At 35.7% G+C, this 21,758-nt stretch overlaps 1 protein-coding gene across 1 annotated transcript in view; it reads right to left on the bottom strand.

Annotated features, from left to right (window-relative positions):
* Positions 1-21,758, bottom strand: part of MDN1 (midasin AAA ATPase 1) — a 166,378-nt gene that overhangs the window by 50,042 nt on the left and 94,578 nt on the right. The window contains exons 39-55 of the mRNA XM_079146702.1: positions 21,113-21,220; positions 20,568-20,756; positions 17,173-17,262; positions 16,807-17,070; positions 16,397-16,658; positions 13,303-13,462; positions 12,022-12,138; positions 10,968-11,176; positions 9,870-10,018; positions 9,300-9,511; positions 8,522-8,742; positions 7,336-7,449; positions 5,586-5,718; positions 4,821-4,936; positions 3,755-3,888; positions 504-661; positions 193-313 (exon numbers count right to left, since the gene is read on the bottom strand). Coding sequence (XP_079002828.1) covers positions 193-313; positions 504-661; positions 3,755-3,888; positions 4,821-4,936; positions 5,586-5,718; positions 7,336-7,449; positions 8,522-8,742; positions 9,300-9,511; positions 9,870-10,018; positions 10,968-11,176; positions 12,022-12,138; positions 13,303-13,462; positions 16,397-16,658; positions 16,807-17,070; positions 17,173-17,262; positions 20,568-20,756; positions 21,113-21,220 — 2,757 coding nt within the window. The remainder of the gene's footprint in view (positions 1-192; positions 314-503; positions 662-3,754; positions 3,889-4,820; positions 4,937-5,585; positions 5,719-7,335; positions 7,450-8,521; positions 8,743-9,299; positions 9,512-9,869; positions 10,019-10,967; positions 11,177-12,021; positions 12,139-13,302; positions 13,463-16,396; positions 16,659-16,806; positions 17,071-17,172; positions 17,263-20,567; positions 20,757-21,112; positions 21,221-21,758) is intronic.

Here is a 21,758-nt window from a genome sequence, read left to right as displayed (position 1 = left end):
TAATAAAGTTAGAGATCTATCCAGCCTTAGCATCAGGAATAAGTAAAATGATAACATTTAACAAATCCATTAGCAGCATTCATGGAAGTTTAGCTTTGCAGTAGGGATTAGTCTGGTTGAATGCCAGATCCCAAGTGCCAGAGCTTCAGAAGAACCTGATTCTTCTTATTTACTATTTATTTCCAGGTGTACCTTGAAAGGAAATGGTCGTCCCAGGAACTTCTGCAACCTCTTTATACCAGTGAAGCCACCAGTTGGGCTGCCCAGACAATTCTGAATATGTTCTGACACGGTCTGAATCTCTTTAAAATATCTTTAAAGGGGAAAAAGGGCAGAAGGGAAATAAGGGGGAAATGCTGTATAAGAAAAGAAGTCATTTACATTCTATATTTTACTACAATATGCCAACACAATAAACCAAAATTAAACAAAAACAGGAGTTTTAATTCCAAATCCTCTTATCTTTATACATACTAACATTATTCCCTAAATAGAAGTCTTACTTGTCTTCATGATCCATCAGGAGTTGGGGAATTTGATGGACCAAATGTTTCAAAACCCAGTGCCAATGGAGAGCAAGTAAAGCCAGACCTGGAGCATCCACTTTTACTGTGTCAGCCACAGTCCAAAACCGGTCCCGCCATTTCAAAGAACCTAAGATCTAAAAACAAAATAAGCCAAGACTGCTCACACACATCTCTTGAAAGGACTCAACTTACATACACAAAAGGGCTTAGGCTAGACTAGAAAATTGGTTAAGAACATTAAAGCAAACAAAACAAAAGGTTTTTCTTTGTACTTTAAGTATGAAGCTATTACTTTAGAGAGAATTAAATTACTGGGTGATACAATAAATTGTACATATTATTTTATAACAAACTGCCAAATGTGTTACAAAGTGAATGTGGTATTTTGTATTACAACCAGCAGAGTAGAAGTGTCTCAGTTGTTTCATTTCTGTCCCAGTCAATAATTGCCAATCACTTATTGCTAGTTATTTGGAGTTGAGTAGAACTTTACTGCAGTTTTAAATAATAGCTGATAAAATTTATTATTATTAGCTTGATAATATAATTATGTATTTTGTAAACAATTTCTCTTAGATTTTTCTTAGAAGTATTGATGAACGTAAATTTTTAATTTTGATAAAATCGAATTCATTAGTTTTTTTTTTTTCTTTCTTTTATGAAGAGTCTTAAGAAATCTTTGCTTATCCTTAGATTGTAAAAGTTTTCTCCTAGACAGTTCATAGTTTTAGATCTCATCCTTTTTTTATGTGTGAGGTACTGGGGATGGAATCCTGTGGCACTCCACCTCTAAGCTACACTTTTAATCCTTACTTTGAAAAAGAGATTAATTTGCCCAGATTGGTCTCAAACTTCTGATTCTCTAGCCACTGCTTCCCAGTCACTGGGATTATAGGCATGTAATCACCATCTAACTTAGGTCTTATTCATTTTGTATGTAATATGAGGTAGGGGGAGAAGCTCACTCTTACTTTATGTGGACATCTAATTTTGTTGAAGAGAATGTTTTTCTCTATTAAATTACCTTTTCATATTGGCAAAACAAAGCAGACCATATACATGGACATATATTTGTGAATTCAATTTTGTTTCAGTGGTCTACATGCCTATTCTTGGACTATACCATACTATTTTCATTAATGTAGCTTTGTAATACAAATCATGATAACTGAGTCTCCAGCAATGCTATTTACACTAGTCTCTAATGATTACCTTTAGGAGCTCTATCAGATCAAAGCTATGTTATGATAATGTTATTTACTTATTTTTTCAGAATTGACATTTAAATTAATTGTATAAAAAAGGACAAACTGGGTATTTGGCAAAAATTATATTGATATAAATGATCAGAATCTGTCACTTTAAGAAAAACATTTGAGAGTATAGTTAACTCAGTATACTTTGGGAAAAATATGCTCAATATCGTATATGGGGTATATTTGCCTATAATCTATATACATTCTCTTGCATACTTGAAATAATTACCTAGATTATTTATAATACTTTCTACAATGTAAATACTGTGTAAAAAGTTGCTGTACTTTGTTGGTTAGGGGATATTGCCAAGGAAAAAAGTCTATACATGTTCAGTACAGTTGCAATAAAGAAAAAACCTGATGTTGGTTGAATCTGAGGATATGGAATCCACAGATATGAAGAGTCAATTGTATTTATTGCCAATAATCAAATTTGAGCTCAAGAATAATCTAAATCTTTTGGTAAAATCTGTAGTGATTTTTCCCCCAAGTATGACTTTATTATAATTTATGCTGAAAGGTGAAATGTGCCAACTCAGTGAATAATATTTCTAAACTACCAATGCATGAACTACAAATTCACACAAGGTTAAAAGTTCATACAAAATGCAAACTAAACAATGGATTTTCATGCATGACAAGTTCTGCAATGTATTTTTCAGGTTTCAAATTTTCACACTGTAAGTGACCTTATACATTTTTTGTCAAGTCTGTGGTGTGCTGTCCAAGAAAATTCATTTTTACAGGAAATAGCTATTAAAAATATTCTTTCCCTTTTCAAGCTCCTAACTATGGAAGGCTAGTTTTTCTTTACAAACTTAAACCCAAACAACATTCTATAAGACACTGAATGCAGAAGTGGATGTGAAAATCCACCTTTCTTATCTTAAGCTAGACATCAAAGAGACTTGGAAAAATGTTAATCAGTGCCACTCTTCTCACTAATTTTTACTTTCAAAAATAGCTTCGTTCGGACTAGAGTTGTAGCTCAGTGGTGGAGAGCTTGTCTCTCATGTGTGAGGCACTGGGTTCAATCCTCAGCACCACATAAAATTAAATAAACAAATTAAAGATATTGTGTCCATCTATAACTAAAAATCTTTAAAAAATAGCTGTTTATTAAAAGCATTGATATTAACATGAAAGGGGGTTACTGTATTTTTAAGCAAATTTATTAACTTTTTTATGTTTCTCAGTATTAGTACCTAATGAGACAGATGTGATTACATAAATAAAATTCTCTGTGGTCTTTAAGAACTCTTCAGATTATAAAGGGATCCTAAGGCTTAAACGTTTTAAGACCTATTACTATATTAAGATTTCCTAGAATAATCTGGACTCAAAACTCCATTTAACCCATATTTGACAATTTTTTTTCTTTCCCCACTAAGAAAGTTTAAGTAAATTAAAACCTAACAGTTAAAATCCAAATGTCTATCAATAAGTGAATAGATGAACAAATTATACATTGACACAAGAGAGTACCAACAAGAAGCAATGAACTATTGGTAGATGAAACCATATGGATGCATCTAAACATTAACTATCCCAGACAAAAAGAACACATATGGCACAATTCCACTGAATGAAAATGCATCTGATCTATAAAAGAAATCATATCAATGACCACACGATTGGGGATAGTGTAGAAGAGAGGAAGAATATACAAAAAGGACATGAGAAAACTTTAAGGTGTGTGGCATATATTCACTATCTTGATTGTGGTTAATGGCTTCACAGGTGTGAACGTATCAAAACTGTGAAAAAGTGTAGTCTTTAAATATACACAACATATGTCAATTACATCTCCATGAAGCTTTAAAATATATGGTTATATATTAACGTTGTCAACAACAGTTAGATCTCTCACATAGTATTTGACATATAATAACACTGAGGTTAGTCTAGAGCCTAAAAATCTTTGTGCCAGGACAAATCTTGTTTAGAATAAAAATAGGTATATTGCCTCACCTCAATGACACTGACGTCAGACAACATCGCCTGGGGTGACTGTACCCAGAGCAGGATTACTGCATCACAAAGTTCAAAAAAAGCAGCAAGATTGACCACAATTTCATGGGGCAGGCTGTGAAAGCTCTCTGGATCTTAGAGATGACATAAATAAGAACACTCCATCAGGTTTAAATTAATCTCTAGACATTTTCAAAATAAATTGTAATCTAGAATTTAATGTTATTCCTAGTCCAAATATCAATTTTGAAATGTCAAAAATTAAAAGCAATTTCTGTGCCTATTATTATTAAATTTAGCAGCCAAGGTATATGCCTCTGATAGAAATAATGTTGTCTTTTTTTTTTTTTTTTAATGGTGCTAGGGATTGAACCCAGAGTTCACACATACTATGAAAGCACTCTATTATTGAGCTACATTCCTAATCTCATAATGTCTTAATAGAAAATGAAAATTATGAAGATGCATATTTCATATGAATATTTAAATATAAAACAAAACCAAGTTTGGATGGATAGTTAATACAGGTAAGAGAAGACACAAATGAAATTACTACTAATATCAGCTGCTGCAAGGATCAACTTTTTCAATTTTTATACTATCATAGTTCAGACTTTTATTTATGACAAGCACATTGTCTTTTCAATTTATAAAAGTTAAGGAGGAAGGGGAAAAAGTTATTTTATAACCAAATGCCTCTGACTATAATCTTTTTGAACCAACAGGTCTACTGTTCAAGTCCTAGTTTTGCTACCTGCTAGAGATGTGACCTAAAGCATCTCCATGCCTCCCTTTTCTTAATTATAAAGTGAGGACCTACTTACTTCATAGGGTCACTATAGAAAGTAAATCAAATCAAGGACATGTAGTCTTTAGCTAAACACCTGGCACAGTGTGAATGCTCAATAAATGTTAGTCATTACTACTGAGTAAGGGGACATGGCCTATTTAAAATCAGTCCAACAAGGAATCAGAGTAACAGCAGCTGCTCAATGTCTTTCAACATTAGCAACATAATATAATCAGATGCTCTGCTGAACAACAAAAAAAGGTAATGTGTTCTTACCTTTATGGAATTCAAATGACATTCTTAAAACACTATTTCTTAACTTTTTGCCACCAACAGAAACCAAATTTGTTTCAGTAAAAATTCGTTTTTCTCGGTCAAGATACACGATTGTCCTGGAATGAGATTCAAAACCACAATAATTGTGATTAAATACTCCCTCTGGAGTTGGAAGGAGCACCATGGGGAGTAAGATGGCTAACGAAGTGCTAGGGCATACATAATGGGTTCACTTCACAAAAGCTCATCAAAATCATAATTTTTAGTGTAGTTTCCTGTAATGAAAACTACATTTAAAAAATAATCGTTACACTGATGGCCAACCACTGGCCAAAAAATTACATGGTAAAAAATATTATTGGCTGCTACTATAAAAATAAGGAAAGATCAGTTTAAATACAATTATGTAAATTTACACGAGTGTGTATATAGATATGCAGGTGCTGTGTACATCTCTAACTTCTGAATATGAGAAATAATGTGGGTAGACAGTTAAGGAAAGGACATGTCAGAGAACGAGTAGATGAAAAAGGGAAGAGCTGCAGGGAGCTACAAATATAACATGACTATCCTATGACAAAGATTACTTTAAAATAATAAATACCACCATTAGTGCTAAGATTGAAGGTACTCATATCTAGCACTCCACCATTTGTTAGGTTCACAAAATAAAACACACAGCTACATTTGACAGAGTCTTAGGAAAGGTATAATATGTGAAACTAGTGAGATGAACAGTGGGCCAGAGCCACAGATTTCACCTACTTGTTTGCAACTGATTCTAAAAGGGCAAATAGTTGCTTGGGCTGGTCTGTTTGTGGATCATAGTCCATTGAATTTCTAATAATGTCCAAGGCCTGCATATTCCATCGGGGGTCCAGAGGGATCACAAAGTCATCTAATTAAAAGAAAAAAAAAAAAAGTTTTATAGTTAAAACACCTTGCCTGGCAAGTTTTAGTTGAATATTTTCATCGTTTAACTTGGATCACACTGAGTTTTTGGTGGAGAAGTAAAACAGAGAAATGCTGTGGGTTTTAATTCATGATACTAGAAAGCAATATTCTATAGCTTTTATACTATTTTCTTTCCAAATGCACAATATCTACAAGTCCTGAAAATCTACCCCACTACAGGAGAGAAAGGAAAATCCTGCCAATTAAAGGTAATCCCTGCTAGAATATAAACATTCTTATAATGAATTCATTTCCTTAGAGCCCACTACTGGTCTAAAAAGAATTCCTAGGCATAATTACCCAATCTACCACCATTTACCATCAAAACAGAAACAAAAAAAACTTAAATGACAGAAAATGAAGGAATATATCTTATCTGCTTCCAATAAGAAAAATATCTCAAGATTGTTATGCTTAAAACCAATTTCCCAGCCAGACATGATGGCACATATCTGTAGTCTCAGCTTCTCAGGAGGCTGAGACAGGGGGATGGCTTGAGCCCAGGGGTTGAGACCAGTCTAGGAAACTTAGCAAGATCCCCATCTTATTTAAAAAAAAAAAAAAAAAAAAAAAAATCTGTACAGTCTACAATAGTGTGGCTACTGCTGCTTCATAAACCTTTGACTCAGACTTAAAAACACTGGCACATTTTCAGACTTGGTACCTTTTCTCTAAAGCAGCAACAGGGAGACTCTGACTCTTCAGTTATGAAAACCCAAAAGAAGGAAGCAAAACACAAATAGTGGTAATTGTAACTTGAAGGTGCCTAGGCAGGGCAGTTCAATGGAATAGTTTTAGAACCATTCACTTCACTGCAGACTACCATGAGTGTACTGTGAATGGCAAGGTACTTAAGGAACCCATATTCCAAAGTCCAGTAATAAAGACAGTTACACAAGAGAAAAAGAAAATGAAGTTAGAGCTAATGTGTTCCAATAGAGAAAGAACAGTGTCTGCTGAAAATGGAACCTGCTGGTGTGGTTTACATCTGAGCTCCTAAAGATGTTCATGATGGAAAAGCCATGATTCAGTTCAGCCACAATCTGACCACTAGTTTTCTCTACTATTTGATTTCTTTCCAAGTATTCGCTTTATTGTCTTTAGTGTACATAAGGTAAATGGTTTAGTACAAAGGCATCACATACATTTTTTTCCAAACTAAACAGCTAATGGTATATTTAGGTCAATATCAAATGAAAATGCAGATAGAAAAATTTAAATTTGCTTTTAGGAAAATATCTTTATTTTATTCATTAATGTTTATGTAAACTTTATCTTATTCTGTTCCAAAACTAAAGGTAAGTTTGTTCTCTTATTTTTTATTCTTAAAAAAAAAAAATCATCTTGAATACTTCCCAGTACATTGTATATTACCTTCCTTCAAATGCTGGAAGGTGAACGGAGAGTTATAAATAAAGAATAATTTATATCTAGATATCCTGAACCTCCAAAAAAAATACTCCTACAGTGAGAGATTTGATAGTTCTCTTCCCTAAAAACACAAAAGCCCAAGTTTCTAAAACAGTGCCAAGAGTTATAGAAACCAAAAGCAGGTGCATACCTGTTATATTTGCTTGTAATAGTTTGAAGATATTCCTGACCCCAGCTGAGAGAGAATTTGAGTAAAAATTCCTAAGAGATGCAGCACTGGCTTCCAAATTAATTTGTATTGACTCTGTGGAAATAAAAGAAGCAGTGTTAGACTCTAAAGCAGTGCTGTCCAATTGAACTTTCTGTGTCTGCAATGATGAAAATGTTCCATAGCTGTACTGTCAAAGAGCAGTTATTAGTCACCTCTGAGCACTTGAAATGTGGTTAGTACAATTAAGATTTAGATTTTATATAATTTCAACTCATTTATATTTGCTTATATGACAGTAGCTCTATGTGACTTGCGGCTACCATAGAAGACAATGCAGATAAAAATATTTCCCTTTACACATACTTAGATCACCACCTGTCACAGGATAAAAGACACAGTCAGTGGCTTATCTACAAGTTCTCATGGAGTAGAAACATTCATGTAAACTCAATTAATTTAGTCAACGACTTCTATCAACAAATTTAATGTGCTTTACAGCATAAGCAATGTTATTATTGATTTTTCCTCTGTGAATAAAGTACCAAAAAAGTCAGTATAACAACTTGGAGTGTTGGTACTAAAATGAAATTACAACCATATGTACTTTAAGGGGAAACTAACTAATCAAAAACAATACCTTTCCCAGACAAAATGGCTGTACCCCTGTAGTACAGGAAAAAGGCAAATGTTTGAAACTATAAAGTAACATAATATAGTACATTCTTTTTTGAATTTGATAGATTCTGAATTATAAGAATTACACTGGAACAAAAGTTTATCTTGTGAAATATTTAAGGACAGACTTGCTCCGAGCTGAGAGTGGTGGTGCACCCCTATGATCCCAGCAACTGGGAAGCTGAGGCAAGAGAATTGCAAGTTCAAGACCAGTCTCAGCAATTTAGTGACACCCTGCCTCAAAATTTAAAAATAAAAAGGACTGGGGATGTAATTTGGTGGTAAGGTACCCTTGGGTTCAATCCCCAATACCAAAAAAAGACTTGCTCCTTAATTGAACATATAAACAGTAATACTTTGTCACATACCTCTTGCTATGAGACCTCTCAGGTGTAATTTTAACAGCATAGGCATAAAATAACACAGCTTCTGAGGCATTTAAACACAATTAAGTGAATATAAATAGTACAAATTAAGCTTCTCTACTCACCAAGCCCCTGTGGTATGTTCTTGGCTAAATGATAAAGCCATTTAACTCTAAGCATCCAATCCTGATTAGTTGCTCTTTCTATGAGCAGTTTAACAGCCATAGCCAAAACATCTGGTTCATCAATCCAGTTAGTATTCACCTCTACTGCACTGAATTTCAGGTTCTCAGGGTTGGAAGACTGCATAATTTTCTCTAAGTCTTGCAAGGTAAGAGGCTGACTCCTGAAAATCATCGAAATGGGCAAAGTTAGTATTAGAACAACCTTTTATTTCACATTTCGAAGAACCATGAAAACGAATTTGCTAATATTATAGCAAAGATGATTCCCCCACAAGAGAATAATTAAAACATGTACACACACACACACACACACACATACACACACACAGACACACACACGCATCCCTAAAAAATAATAAAGGGCCCAGTGGTTCGGGAGGCTGAGACAGAAGGATGGTGAGTTCAAAGCCAGTCTCAGCAAAAGCGAGGCACTAAGCAACTCAGTGAGACCCTGTCACTAAATAAAATACAAAATAAGGCTAGGATTGTGGCTCAGTGGTTGAGTGCTCCTGAATTCAATCCCTGGTACCTCCCTGCCCAAATAAATAAATAAATGGAGAAGGATATTACAGTAAGCAATAAACAGTAAAAATATGATAGCTGGATAATAAATGGCTACATAATAGTAGGTTGAATATATTGTGTTGTGACCATTATCAGTAAAAGCAAAAACCAGTCAAGAAATCAAAGAGACACATGAGTTGTAGGCTCCACTCACCTCACCCAGCTGCCAGTTTTCATGCTCATCCTGTTGAGGCAGTATGCCAGGATCTGTCCATCACTTCGGACAACAGAGAGATGAGAATCTTCGGTAGCGAACAGAGCTGAAGGCACAGAATCTGGCCACAGCCCTGGGGCAAGAACGGAGTTTCCCCAGGTTTCCCGTGCTCCAAGAGAAGAAACATATTTCTCCAGTAAAACCTGTACAAGCTGGCAAGAGATAAAACACATGTACATAGGCAAGTGCTGTTGTCAAAAAACTTTAGTAGACAAATGCAGGAGTTCTTAGGGCTCACATGACCATCTCCCAAATAACCAGGACACATTCAATATTCAACACCAGAAGTTAAATTTAAATTCTTTTGATGATAGATCTGTTTCAAGAAAGGAATATTTACATTTAAGCTATCTTCCAGAAAAGTACCTGGACACCAGATCTTTGCTAGAACCAAACTGCCGAAGTCAACTCTCCCAGGTCATTGAAGTTGCCATTACATAAATAATTTCCCTCTACTCAATAGTATAGTGTATTACAACTTAGAAAGCTGTCTAAAACATTTCACAGTACCTTCTGGTTTGCTGTTGAATGCTGGGAGCCAACATATACTTCCCAGCATGCATCAAAAAAGGCTCTGTTTAAACTCAGTCCTCGCCGCAGGTACTGGACAATGAGTGTGGCTGTCTGAATTAGAGTAGACATGGAAGATGCTGGAGAACCTGTACAAGGGAAAATATTGCCATCTATAAGCAATAGATTCTTTTTTTTTTTTTTTTTTTTGCGGTACTGGGGATCGAACTCAGGGCCCACTCTACCAGCTGAGCTATCTTCCCAGCCCAATAGATTCTTTAAAACCTCTGACAAAAGTGGATAAATTCTGCTCTCACATCAAACTTCTTGCTAGTCAACCCCATCCAGGTATTTATTTTAGTAAAGTCTCTAAGTAGACTCTAGGATCTCCTGAGGGCAGGAATACTAAGAGTTGTAGGAACATTCAAATTCCTTCCTCCTATATCTCCTCCTTTCCTCTCTTGATGACTGCCTGCAGTATAATGTGGGGGACTTCTTCACAGGCATGATAAAACCTGACACGTATATCCAGAATCTCATGCCTGACATACACCTCATATAGAACCACCAGCTTTAAAATCCAACAGACCTATTTGAAATCCCAGCTGTCAATATTAACTGACTTTAACAAATTCCTCAAACTTCCTGATCCTTATCTGTAAAATGGAAACAAATGTCTTGCAGAACTAAATAATAACCAGAATTGTAACAAACATAGTAATTATTAAAAATACAGTATTTAATTTACTATTACTGATCCCTTTTATATAATGAAACATTTAAAACAAGTTAGAGTTATCTGTTTAACTCGAGTTTCCTGTTTCATCTTCAAGAGGCAAAGCTAATGAATCTCAGCACCTAAAGCAGAAGTAGTCATGTATTGGCCTTTGTATGCATCATTTACCTGGGAAGCATCTTCAAAATACTCCTATGCCTCACCCTGATGTGCTGAACTCAGTCTCTTGGGGTGTCTGGACATATACATTTTAACAGGCTTTTGAGGTAGTTTATAATTCCTTTTACACTAAATGTTAGAACTCCAACATGAATTTCTATAGGACAAAAACTCTGTAGAGGCCCAGAGGTTAAGCACCTCACCTACAATAGTGCTTCGGATCTCTGTGTGTAGAGACAAGAGTATGTCACACACACTGTCTCCCACCAATCCAAGGCTGTGCAGCAGAACTTTCAAATCAAGGTTGTCTGGAAAACTCTCATCTCCTTCTCCTGAAATATAGACTTCGAGTCCACGATTTCTCATGGCTCTGGATATTTCCCCATGAACAGGATCCATTGAAAGAAAAAGCCTAGTAAAATGGCAATTCAGAGGAAAAGCAAATGTTTTAAATTCCAGTGCAACTAGTATTGTAGATCAGCAACAACTGGTAAGGGCAAATCCTATGTGGTCATCTCTAGGGAGTTTATACAGGAAGACACCACTAACAAAACAAGGTACCATCTTCTGCATTATTCTGTCTTCTTCTTCCAACTTGTATCAACAATGCAAATGAGTTTCTCTTTCCTAAGGAACTGTGCTGAGAACTCTAAAAATCTTAATTTCAGATATTTTCCAAATTGGGCAATGAAAATTCATAATTCTAACTCATAAAGAATAGAAAAAGGAACTTTGTGTTCTTCTATAATAATTTTTTATATTCAATGTCCATCAATATCCCATCGAGCCATCTGTCATCTCACTTATATCCAAAACAGAACAGCTGATTCCCTTCCCATACCAAACCTGCTCCTTTGTCAGTCAGTATTCCCTTTCTCAATGAAGCACCCTCATTCACCCAATTACACAAAATAAAACTTAAGTGCCATCATTGCTTTTTTTTCTCAACTCATAAATCTAACTCATCTGATTACCCTCGTCTAAGCCATGATATCTCCTGCCTGGACTACTGCAAAAGGACCCTTCACCAACCCAAGGGAAGGACTTCACCTCTCATTTACTGCTGTGCCTCCAGAGACTAGTAGTGCCTGGCAAACAGCAGACTCAATAAATACTTGTTTCAACAGAATGAATGAATGAATGACCTTCCTCATAACTCAGTGTGTAAATATAATATATAAGGAGATCCTACTCAAGGTCTACCTCTGCTACCAAGACTGTCAGATTCTTAGGCAGAAAAATAAGAGATACAAATACCTGAAATTGGGATTGGGTGTTATTGTTGGAGTGGATCCATCTATCATTCCTCTTTCACTAATGGTGAGGACACCTCCAGGTTCAAGCAAAGCATTCAAACGATCCAGCACTGATGGGCTGCACAGAAAGAACTCAGATGGTAGACACATACACAGGCCTCCAGTTGCTTCTGACCCATATATTCCTTTTAGTAGGGATCACTTCCTATACAGAACTCTCAAATGTAGATTTCCCACAGATTTCCCTTCTTATTCTCTAAGGCACATAGCCTAGAGCCTCAGTCATACTAAATAAAACATTTGAAGAATAATTAGTGAAATTAAGGAAAATGATAGAAAGTACCCTGTGCTATTCTAGCCTTTCTCTTCCTCTATCCCAATATTATCAAATCCACTTAAAGGTAGCTGGATTTCAACCTGAAACATTTAGAAAAAAGCTTTAGGAGAAGGGTTAGGGATGCGGTTCAGTGGTGAATGCTTGCCTAGCATGTGCAAGGTGCCAGGTTCAATCCCCAGCACCACAAAAACCAAAACAAAACAAAAACAAAAAGAAAAGCTTCAGGACAGTTTCTGTTTTGCTAACTGTATATGTACAGTTGTTTCACATTTGTTCTTTTCCTTATTGTAGGATCAAAAATGACAAATTGAACCAGTGTACATTTACTGAATGCCTGCAGCTATGTCAGATAGCTGTGTTTCAAAAACCTGCATTTAAGACTGGTCCTAACAGAAGCCAGACGTGGTGGTGCACACCTATAATCCCAGCACTCCAGAGGCTGAGGCAGGAGGATAGCAAATTCTAAGCCAGTCTCAGCAACTTAGGGAGACCCTGTCTCAAAAAATAAAAAGGGGCTTGGGGTTGTGGTCAGTGGTAGAGCACTTGCGTAGCTTATGAGGCACTGGGCTTGATCCTCAGCACCACATTAAAAAAAAAAAAAAAAAAAAAAAAAAAAAAATAAACTTATTAAAAATAAATAAATAGGAAGGGCTGGGGATGTGGCTCAGTGGTAAAATTGGATTAAATCCCTGGTACAAAAAAAAAAAAAAAAAAAAAGAGGTTTATATGGAAAAGCAATTTAATTTTGTTAATCTTTACTTCACGTGTTTAGTGACCAAATACTATTATTTGCCATGGGGGAAGTCTACAAAATATGGCTGAAGATGCATTTCTAGTTAAGAAAAACAATGGATCAAAAACAGAGTTTCCATCTTGCTTTCTATTTTGATATGCATATCCCAAGTTTCAATCAGGGCTATTCATGATTGGGGGTAAGGTTCTTACTTGCAGAAGTTAACATTGTCCATGAGAAGCCAGTCTCCAGACTTCAGAGCCCGAACTAACATGCTGTCAACCCATTCAAATGTGCCATGGCTATGGCCACTGGTTGACTGCATAAGCTTCACCCCAAAACTTCTGAAATCTTCCACAAGTTTGGCAAATTCTGAAATGTCACAGGCAAGATCAATATCCACAGCACTTAATTTCAAACCAAAGCAAAACAAAAACAGAAAAATAAACTTCAAACTAAGATTTATTAAAAGAAAGACCAAACTGGGGATATAACTTAGAAACAAAACTTGCCTACCATATGCAATGCCCTGACTTCAATCTCAAAATTTTTAATGATTCATAACAGAATGATGAATAGGATTTTACAGGTAAGAAAATTAGTTTTGGGATGGAAAACTTTCAGTGGTTTTCTGAATTAGTGCCTATGTACTCAAAGTTGACTGTTGGTGATCGTGAAATAATTTTTCTTTATAATCATAATTTCTCAAATGGCAGAAAGAGGATAAGTTCTCTAACCTACTGCCATATTATACTACTATACAAAAGTGCTTTAAGTTGGTAAAGTACAACTGAAGTCATTAAACTGGATTTCCTTTATAATGGTCATATAATACAATTATAGTAACAACTGGTATTTATTTGCAAAATACTCTACAATTTAAATAGCCCCTGGAAATTTTTTGACTGATCTTTTTAGATATGGTTTTATGATCCATTTTCATCAAGAGATAATGTATGTTGGATTCCTAATTCAAGTCATGAACATACTTGAACTTAAGTTCTCACTGTAAAAATCTTGAAATTGAGGAAAATATAGGAAGCAACTGCTTTTAGATATTGGACAATACATGCAGCAAAACACCTGTGACATCTGGGGGAAAGGAGAAAAAAAATAAGGTTAAGCCATATAATTGGCCTGGATTTCTGCCTGGAAATTGTTTGTGCTTCAGATTGAACCCAGGACCTCATGTATGCTAGGAAAGCACCCCAGAGGCCTCACTAAGTTGAGGACAGACCATGGCAACTAGAAAGAGAATATGTGAGAGGGGGGACCTACTGAAATAAAGAGCTCCAAAAATCTGTATGAGGGCCTTTTTGACTAAATAACTAACTGCATGTACATGTAAAGCGTGAAGCTCCATAAAGACAGCAAAAACTTCCAAGGGAAAGACAATTACTGGGGAGATGTGAGCTGAACAATTCCCAGAGATCACACAGGGTATCAATCCACTTCACTGGTCAAAGCAGAGACCTCAATATATGTACAGGATATTCAGTTGCGATGTGCAGGCACAGGCCTCAGGTGTGGGGTGATCCAGTCCGAGAGGAAAGGCTACCCTAGACCCTACCTTTAAAAAGCTTAAAAGCAATCCTGAAAGGACCAAAATGATCCATAAGCAACTTACACAAAGAAAAGCCCAAGAATCTTTAAAGATTGTAACAAAATGCAGTACTCAGCAACTTAAATTCACAATGTCTAGCATCCGGCCAAAACTACTAGACACACAAGGAACAATGAAAATATGGCCCATAAACAGGAGAAAAGCAGCCAACAGAACAAACCCATAAATTAAATTAAATAGAATAAAGACATTGATACAGCAATTAGAAACATGTCCATTATCCAAAAGGATTTAAAATAAAATTAGGAACATAATGAGAATTATACTCTAAAAGCCATAAAGGTTCATCATAAAAACATTAAAATAAAGCTGGCCATGATGGCACAAACCTAAATCCCAGTGACTTGGGAGGATGAGACAAGAGGATCACAAGTTTGAAGTCAGCCTGGGCAACTCAGTGAAATACAGTTCCAAATAATTTTTTCTAATAAAGGACTAGGAATATAACTCTGTGGTAGTATGTTCCTGGGTTCAATCCCCAGTACCACACATGCACTCAAATGACAACACATTAAAATATATAAAGTTAAAAATGAAGAAAAATATTTTTAACGAAAAATAAGAGAACAACTATTTTAAATTCAACCTTTTTACTCTATTAATATCCCTAAGAAATTAATATCTCAATATGAATTAAAAAATACTGAAGTTATGAAAACTCATCCTAGGTATCTAGTTTTAAACTGCCTTACGAAAGAAATATATATTACTAGATTCATGGCTTTATACTGCAAAACCTGGATTTAAAATCTAGTCTAATCATAAGACCTTGGGCTGTTTATTTACCTCAATGAGCATTCTTTTCTTCATCTATGATTGGAGGTAATCCTTCCTATAACATACTTTAATTGTGAGGATTAAAAGTACACACACACACACACATTTTCTGTATAATGTATAATAATCAATATAAATTGTTCTCAGTGCTAAATTTTATAATATTCTTATTTTTTAAAAATATATAAAGTGACATATGACTCCACTAAATATCCTTTAATAATTAATTTAGGTGAATGTGTAAAGATTTTCCAATTCAAATAGTGGCCTTGAATCAAGAGTTCACTCAACAGTAAAATCACACCCTTATTTACAATAGTAGAGAGCTAGAAGTGGAAAGTTTGATTTCTTTATCCCTAAGGAATTAACTCTTCAGTTTCAAGCAGTTTATGGAAATAAAGAATGACAATCTAATGACAAACCAATTCATAGGCCTTTACGTTTAAATCTCCCTTAGGGAATACTCATCACCACCAAAAAAGTACTACCACAAAAGGAGAGATTTAAGTTTCCATGTTAACAATATATCATATAGAAATGACATTTTTCTTCTTCTTATACACACCCTATCAACCCAGACTCCCTTTCAGTTTAAAATGCCTAAGTTCTTGAGAAATTACAATTATGTAAAAAATAAAATAATAAAACCAAAAAATAAACACTTCACAAGTAACCAAACATTATACCTTAATATATACCAAACGAGCTACAAAGCTTGATAAGCAATCATTTTCCTGTTTGCTTTTTTTAGTATCACCAATTTAGAATGTTATCTCAGTTTCATTAGAATTTTTAAGAAGTTTTAATTGTTAATCATTAATTAAAAATATAAGCATGACATTCACAACTATATTTCCATAAATGGATACAATATAGGCAATATATGCACATCCAAATATACATACCTGCCTTGGGGTATGAGTTGATTTTATTATTCAGTCTCTGCATAAGCAGTAATACTGCTTCCAGTTTATTGACAATTTCCATTGTGATGCTTTGACCATCTTCTCCAAGACACTTGGGTTTGTAAGTCAAAAGGAAATGGCTCCATGCTCGCAGTACTACTTCTGCATCCTCGGCACTGATAAGGAGGCAATCCCTTAAGAGTGCCCTTAAAGTACCCTCTACTTTCTCCAGCAGCTGCCTCCAAGGTCGTATGAGATCAACCTGCAATTTCCAGAGCACATGAACTCATGGTAGGCACTGATCAGAGTCAGAGGATACTGTTATCCATAGTCATCACTAACACAGAAGACCCTTAATCAATCCATAGAGCTTTATGTTTTGCCTTACAATGTAAAGGCAGACAAGTTACCTGCTCAAATCCACCCAGAAGCTCAGTAGTATCCATTGCACTGTTCATAGCCATGATCTTTAATGTGTGGCCAGTAAGTTGTGCCAAAAGCTGGACCAAGCTGCTCTTGCCTACAGAGGCTGGCCCCACAAGGATGACCATCCAACTCATCTGCACACATTTCATGATAGACTCCAGGGACTGGAATGATTGGTGCAGGAGTGAAAGGGGCCGGCAGGATGGGTGAGGAGCGTAGCTGCCACGGGAAAGGACTGAGTAGCCCAGCTGAAAAAACACGCCAATGACACATCACAAGCAAACATGGTAGTGGGAATAGAAAAAACATAGAAAATTGTAAAAGACTAAGAGTTATCCTTATTTCCTCACCTGCACATCATAGGGAGTAATATGAAATAATCTGGTTCCCATGTATGGTTTCGAATTTGAACCAAACACATTCTTGAAAACGGTAATGACCTAAAGGAAGATGATACAATCAAGACACAAATCACTCCACCAAATTCTTATGCACACCTTCTGAAATATTTCCAGAAAAAAGCATAGTGATTAAAGTCACTATATTCAGAGAACATTAGCCACAATCTCCTTATCCTTTTGAATATCCTCTTACAAAAAGGATAGGTTGAATTTACTTAATTCTTTGGAATAAAAGTAAGCTTGAGTACAGAGTAATCACATAATCCCAAACTATTTGAGAATCCAGTGAAAATAAACCATAAATTAAAATGAAGACATGAACCATGGCAAATCTAGAGACCAAAAGAGAAAAAAAAAATTGATTTCATTATTCAAAATATCTAAAAAGAGAAATGAGAAGAGTAATACAAAGATTATGGGGCTGGGGATATGGCTCGTTGGTAGAGTGTTTGCCTCACAAGCACAAGGCCCTGGGTTTAATCCCCAGTACCGCCAAAAAAAAAAAAAAAGATTATGAAGAATAATAACTATTTACTGATCACCAACTGTGTATCACACACTGAATTATATATTAGGACTTTTGAGAGATTACTTTTGATCCTTATAGCCATGCAAAAGAGCTATCATTTCCATTCTATAGACAGAAAATAATGGGGCTTAAAAGAGTCATACTATTTGCCCATGGCTGTTAACTAATTTTAAATCTAAGCCCAGTCTGACTCCAAAATCATCATGTAATCACTCCAAATACTTATGTAGACTATGTGACAATCACAGTTGTTCCTCTAACCAATTATTTACATTTAGTGATCTCTCCCCTAACAGTAAAGCTGTTAGAAAACTTCCTGTTAACTATTTATGGGTCTATTTAAAAGAACTAAAAGCACTGGGGAAGAAGAGTGTTTTTAAAGCACATAATCTTCTCTCCCTGATGTTCTGCCAGAGGGTTAAAATTACAAATTTGCAATCTAGCTGATTTGTTTTAGAAAACCAGATTCAATTCCCTTGGGCCCTTCCAACTTTGACAGCCTATTTTTGTTAGGTCAGAATTTGAGCAACTAACATGAGGGAGAGCGAGCAACTGAGGCAAAGGGCAGCGCCGCCACATGGCAACCAATCAAAACTCCACTGACCCTTCCCTCCACCTGTCACTCAGCAGGACCCCTGCCCATTCCGGCCTATAAGACCCTAGGCAGTCAGGCCATGTGCGATTTTCTCCGGCTCCCTACCCTGACCTCCCTGCTCAGCCCTGGGGGCTGATAATTTTGCCCTAGAGCCAAATTCCAATAAAGCTTGCTCTGCCGCTTTCTGTCTGATTTTATTTGGCCACTAGCCGTGCCCCCGAGATTATACTTTTTATTTTTATTTTTCCTAATCTTTTCTTTCCTCAGAAAACGCCTATTTAGTTAGAGGAGTACAGAAACTTTCCACATACCACAGTGACTCACTGGTGATCTTGACTATCATAAATCACTAGAAAGCTGGCTGACATCATAATTATAATTAATACACTATAGGTTTGAGTGTCATTATCCAAAATGCTTCAGACCAGAAGTATTCACAATTTCTCTAATTTTTAAAATTTCTAATTTTTTGCATTTTGGAATATTTCTACATACATAATTGCAACAGTGGTCCACTTGATGCTTTGAATATAACCCTTGTTGCTCTGCCACTGCAAATTATTTTTAAAATGGACATGTTTCTTTCTCTTCCTCTCTCCCTGCTCCTCCCTAATCTCTCCTCCTCCCTAATCTCAGCAAAAACAGGATTATCTTTCTTCCCCACTTTAGGCAGATTTATCTGTCCTTGAGTATACATCCATCATAGGAAAGATGTAACCCAGACTTTGGGAATGGCATTAGAACATCTCAGAAATGACTATCTTCCAAATTAACAAGTAAATTACAACTCCAACAGAGAACATGTGGAATGTAGCCTTTGAATCACCTCTATTACCCCCCCCTCCCCCCCAGTTCCTGTTGATGGGTAGAATCACAGGCTCTGGTACAGGAGTGCCCTGTATTTCTCCTTTATCAGAAAAGCAAAAAACCTTCTTTTTCCTTTCCCTCAGAACTGTGTCCTCATTATTGGATTGGCATCAGGGACAAGGACCAAGCTTTTGGCAACATAATGACATGTTTTGGGGATGTGACTCGAGTCTAAAAACAACATTTACTTATGTTTCATATATACCTTAAACACATATCCTGGAATTTTCCACTTTTGGTATCCTATCAATGCTACAAAAGTTTCAAGTTTGGAAGCATTTTAGATGTCAAATGCTAATTTTCAGATTAGGAACATTTAATCTGTATAACTAATAAACGAATGAAAAATTAAAATACTAGATGATGAAATATGGATTATGTATTAATAGAGCTGTTTAAAAAAATAATAGCTGAACATTTTCTCCTAATCTAATGACTGAAAGACACTTGTAGGTTAATAAATGAGTAGTCAGCATTTGGCTGAACTCTGAATACCACCTAAAAGGGGATCTAAGAAGCAGAATGAAGGGGTATGACAGTTATATGTGCTACCAGCTGGCAATACCTTCATGCTTCCACCAGTTACTGCTTATCTAACACACGGAGTTGTGCATCAATTCATTTGTTTTTAAACAGTGAGGTTTAACAGAAAGGAACAGTAGTCAAAGTGGAGAAGGTCTAGAGGGCTGGTTCTGCTATCTATGAGAATGCATGGCATGGAGCCTTGGATCCTCACCTGTAAGAGGTCATATCAGTGCTTCCTGCCTGCAAATATTATGAGTATTCAGTGAATTAAGACTAAATGCCACAAATCAAAACCAACACAGGCTAAACACCGTGGCATGGCCTGTAGTCTCAGCTACTCAGGAGGCTGAGGTGGGAGGATCACTTGAGCCAAAAGTTTGAAATCAGTCAGGGCAACATATTGAGACTCATACTCTCCCCTGCCCCTCAAAAAGCACATATAGCTACAGGTCCCTAAACTGGGAATTGTGTTACATTTTATGTATAAATAGTACTTTTCTTTTCATTTAGATACAGAATATCTTCTCTTCACAATTATTTATACTCTCTGCCCGGCATCAGCCATCTTCTCCTGCTTCTCACCTTTATGCCAGGAAAGATGATGAAGACCTAGGTTTTTATTACTAGAGGGCAATCCTGTTTTCAGAAGACTTGTGACCATAGGGATTTAGATGGACAAGCAAATTGTATCCTCCAGAGCAAACTACACTACCATAAGGGAATGTTTCACCTGTTTCCACGACTTCTAAATTTCCAAGCAGCTTACTAGGTTTGGTATTAATAGCATAAAGAATACCAAATAAATCATTCAGAAGAAATGAAACTTACCATTTCTTTGTCTTCCCTGGTTCTCATTCTTTGACCATAGACTAAAAACATATGCTGACCAGGATCATAACAGCCAGGAGACTGATCAACAAGCATCAACTGACACCAGCGGAAAAGGTCCCGGAGGTTGAATTCCCAGGGTCCTCCTTTTTGCCCCCATTTCCTCTCAATAGTCACTTCATGATCAATCTAGAAATAAAATATCTTTATTGAGAAAAATGTCCTGCATTGCATTAAGTACCATCAAATGTATTAAATACTAGAAATGTATAAGTGATCCGAAATAGAAATTAATAGCCTTGATTCTGATGCGTCCTTCTCCTAACCCAGACTTCCAAATGCCAGAAATATTCTAACGGCATTAATATTGGCATTTACAATACAGAGCTAAGTTACCATATCCCTCAATGAGTAGGTTGCCTTCTACTAGAAACTTGTAGGATTTATTTTATTCAGAGAGACTGGTAATTTTGGTAGAACCCATACTGAAAAATGCTGGTTTAAATACAGCCAGGAAACACAGATTAATACAAGTAGGTACTTACTTGGTTATTGAAAGCTACCATTTTTTTAACAATATTTCTGTCAATCGCTGGGAACAAAGTACTGGCAATGAACTCCATGTCAATTACTGAAAGGGGATCCACAAAGACCTATAAAATCCAAAAAGTAACATAAAGAAATGCCAGTTTCTCTTTACACATGTTATGTGAAGTCTTTATTTAACACCAGGTATTTTATTCATATATATTAAATATATGTATATGATCATATATAATATTATGGTTACACATAATTATATAAACTTCAGTTTAAGAAATTCTATTATTGCATTTTAAGAATCAAATATTCGAAGTACAGAGAAACATGTTTTGTTTTTAAGATCTGCTAGTAAATTCAAGGGAAAAACATGCAATTTATTTTTTAAACTATTTGTTTTAAAAAACTTTTTGTATGTATAATTTAAAATTCTTTCAAAATTCTGGATAGGGCTGGGGATAGAGCTCAGTTGGTAGAGTGCCTGCCTTGCAAGCACAAGGCCCTGGGTTAAATCCCCAGCACTGCAAAACAAAACAAAACAAACAAAACAAAAAACAAACAAAAAAATTCTGGATATTGGGTATAAGAATGTATATTAGAAAATTTGTTCAGCTTTTCAATATGCATGAGAATTTTCCATAATAAATGTTA

The sequence above is a fragment of the Sciurus vulgaris genome (genome assembly GCF_902686455.1).
Source record: "Sciurus vulgaris genome assembly, chromosome: 7".
In the NCBI taxonomy this organism is placed as follows: domain Eukaryota; kingdom Metazoa; phylum Chordata; class Mammalia; order Rodentia; family Sciuridae; genus Sciurus; species Sciurus vulgaris.
This window is presented reverse-complemented; position numbering and strand designations above follow the sequence as displayed.